At 65.9% G+C, this 2,945-nt stretch overlaps 1 protein-coding gene across 1 annotated transcript; it reads left to right on the top strand.

Annotated features, from left to right (window-relative positions):
* LOC137667606 (class I histocompatibility antigen, F10 alpha chain-like) lies at positions 1 to 2,526 on the top strand. The gene is made up of 6 exons (XM_068408496.1): positions 1 to 100; positions 493 to 756; positions 1,337 to 1,612; positions 1,690 to 1,962; positions 2,045 to 2,146; positions 2,301 to 2,526. Exons 1-6 carry the CDS (start codon positions 37 to 39, stop codon positions 2,396 to 2,398), a joined length of 1,077 nt encoding a protein of 358 aa, XP_068264597.1. The 5' UTR covers positions 1 to 36; the 3' UTR covers positions 2,399 to 2,526.
* Positions 2,527 to 2,945: the final 419 nt, after the last annotated feature.

Here is a 2,945-nt window from a genome sequence, read left to right as displayed (position 1 = left end):
TGCGGCCGCGGGGCCGGAGCGGAGCGGAGTAGCGCGATGGGGCCGGGCCGGACGCTGGGCGTGGGGCTGCTGCTGGGGGTGGTCGTCGGGGCGGCGAGCGGTGAGCGCGGGGGGGCCCCGGGGGGACCCTCTGGGCACCGGGAACCCCTGGACCCCCTTTGCCGGGCACAGGGACCCTCCCCGGGCACTGGGATCCTCCCCACTCCTTGTCCCCACTCCATCCCTGGGCACCGGGACCCCCCCGGACCTCTTTTCCCCGGCAGCCCAGGTCTCCCTGCCCACAGACCCCCGTATCCTTGCCACCGGGGCCCCCCAGTCTCCTCTTCTTGGGAACAGGGACCCCCCTCCTGGACACACCTCGCTCCCTCACATCCCCCGACCAGTCTCATCCCCTCTGAACCAGCCCCCACCCAGCCTCGCTGCCCACCCATGACCCCGGGCACCCCCAACCCCCCTGCCCCCCATCTCTCACCACCCCCCGTGTCCCCGCAGTGCTCCACTCCCTGCGCTACTTTGATGTTGCGGTGTCAGAGCCCAGCCCGGGCGTGCCTGAGTTCGTGACCGTGGGGTACGTGGACGGGATCCCCTTTGTGCGCTACGACAGCGAGACAGGGAGGATGGAGCCCCGGGCGGGCTGGATGGCGGCCAGCGTGGATCAGCAGTACTGGGACAGCGAGACCCAGACCGCAAAGCACGATCAGCAGATTAACCATGCGAACCTGGAGACGCTGCGGGGCCGCTACAACCAGAGCGGGAGTGAGTGTGGACTGGGCTGGGGCTCTGTGGGGCTGGGGCGGGACTGTGTGGGACAGGAGAGTTTCCAACCCCCCCAACCCAAGGTCCTGCCCCATGCTAACTCCCCGGCTTGTGCTGGCCCTTCCCTGCTGGCATTATTGTCACTGGGCTGCCGGTGCTTGGGATCACCTGTCCTAGGGCCAGTGGGGGCTTCTGGCCACCCCAGCCCAGACCCTCACGTCCCCACGGCAGTTGAGAACCCCAGAACCAGAGGGGCTCCCATCGCCTTGTCCTCAGGCCCCCCATTCCAGAGCCAGAGGGGGTCCCCATGCCATTCTCTCTCCTTGTCCCCCTACGGCACTGGGGACCCCATCCCAGCCCCTCGCTGTCCCAGGGTGCTGTGGGGGTGGGTGCCAGCCCAGCCATGACCTGGGCGCAGGGTTCTGCATCAGGCTTTATGTGACACCCCGAGTGCTGTGGGCCCTGGGCAGGACGGGGGGATCCCCCCGGGCATCACACAGGGCTGCCGGGGGGTCTGTGCCCCACTGAAGGACCAGGGCTGCAGCAGCCCCTCAGCCCCGTCTCCATGGTCGTGTTTCAGGGGCTCTAACGCGGCAGCGGATGTTTGGCTGTGACCTTCTGGAGGACGGTAGCACCAAGGGATATTATCAGGACGCCTACGACGGGAGGGACTTTACAGCCTTTGACCTGGACACGATGACATTTGTTGCGGCGGACGCGGCGGCAGAAATCACCAAGAGGATGTGGGAGGCGGACAGGACCGTCGCTGAGCGGAGGAAACACTACCTGAAGAACACCTGCATCGAGTGGCTGAGGAGATACGTGAGCTACGGGCGGGCAGTGCTGGAGAGGAAAGGTGAGGGCGAGACGGGGACCCCGGAGACCGGGCGGCGCGGGGTCGTGTGCCGGCCCTCAGCGCCCCCCCCTCCCCAGAGCCCCCCACGGTGCGAGTGTCGGGGAAGGAGGCCGACGGGATCCTGACCTTGTCCTGCCGCGCTTATGGCTTCTACCCGCGGCTCATCAGCATCAGTTGGCTGAAGGACGGCGAGGTCAGGGACCAGGAGACTGAGCGGGGCAGCACCGCGCCCAACAGCGACGGCACCTACTACGCCTGGGCCTCCATCGAGGCCCGCCCGGAGGAGAAGGACAAGTACCGGTGCCGCGTGGAGCATGCCGGCCTGCCCGAGCCCGGCCTCTTTGCATGGGGTGAGCCCGGTGGCCGTGGGCACGTGGGGCGGTGGGCTGGGGTGGTTCCCCTTCCCCTCCTCACGGCCCCGCTCTCCCCTAGAGCCCAAGTCCGACCTGTTGGCCATCGTGCTGGGGGGGTTCGTTGCCGTCCTGGCTGTCGCTGCCGTCGTCACCGGAGTCATCTTCTGGAAGTACAAGTCGGGTAAAGCACCGGGGCCGGCGAGGCAGAGGGGTGCGGGAGGAAGGCAGGGCCGGGGAGGCCGGGAGGGGCTGTGGGCACCAGCCGCTGTGCCCTGGGGAGCCCCCGAGGCTGTCGGCGAAGCGCGGTGGGTGCTGATGGCTCTTTCTCTCTGCAGGGAAGAAGAATTTGGGTTACGACATGGCGTCAAGTGAGTCCCAGCAACAGGTCCAGGTCCAGCTCCAGCCACTGCCCAGTACCGTGGTGGTCTCGTGACTCTGAGGTCTGGGAGCTCGGGTGCAGGGACGGCACCCTCGGATCCTCGGACGTGGCTTCGTGGTGGGCTTGGCAGTGCTGGATTAACAGTTGGACTCTATGATCTTAAAGGCCTTTTCCAGCCTCAACAGTTGTGTGATTCGAAGCTCCAGCGAGGTCCAGCCCCAGGAGCGGGAGGTCAGGCAGCAATGCCAGGAGGGCTGCGTGGATGGACAAAGAGCTCCTGGCCCAACTCAAACCCAAAAGGAAGCGTATGAGGGTGGAAGGAAGGATGGGCAAGTGTGAGGAACCCAGAGACACTGTCCGAGCACCCAGGGATGAGGTCAGGAAAGCTAAAGCCGAATGACTTGAACCTGGTGAGGGAGATCAAAGGCACCAAGAAGGGCTTCTGTAAGGACGTGGTGACAAAACCGTCCTTGCTGGGCCATGAGCCACAGGAAAGGTCCCTTCAGTGATAGCTTCTAGCACAGAGCACCCTGAACCCTCGCAGGAGGACCCGGGCTCTCTGCCAGGGTCATTCTCTTGCACATCCTCCCTTTAGTCTGGA

The sequence above is a fragment of the Nyctibius grandis genome, chromosome 10 (genome assembly GCF_013368605.1).
Source record: "Nyctibius grandis isolate bNycGra1 chromosome 10, bNycGra1.pri, whole genome shotgun sequence".
NCBI classification, from domain to species: Eukaryota; Metazoa; Chordata; class Aves; order Nyctibiiformes; family Nyctibiidae; genus Nyctibius; species Nyctibius grandis.
The sequence above is the reverse complement of the archived record's forward strand: the minus strand, read 5'-3'. Positions and strand labels throughout refer to the sequence as shown.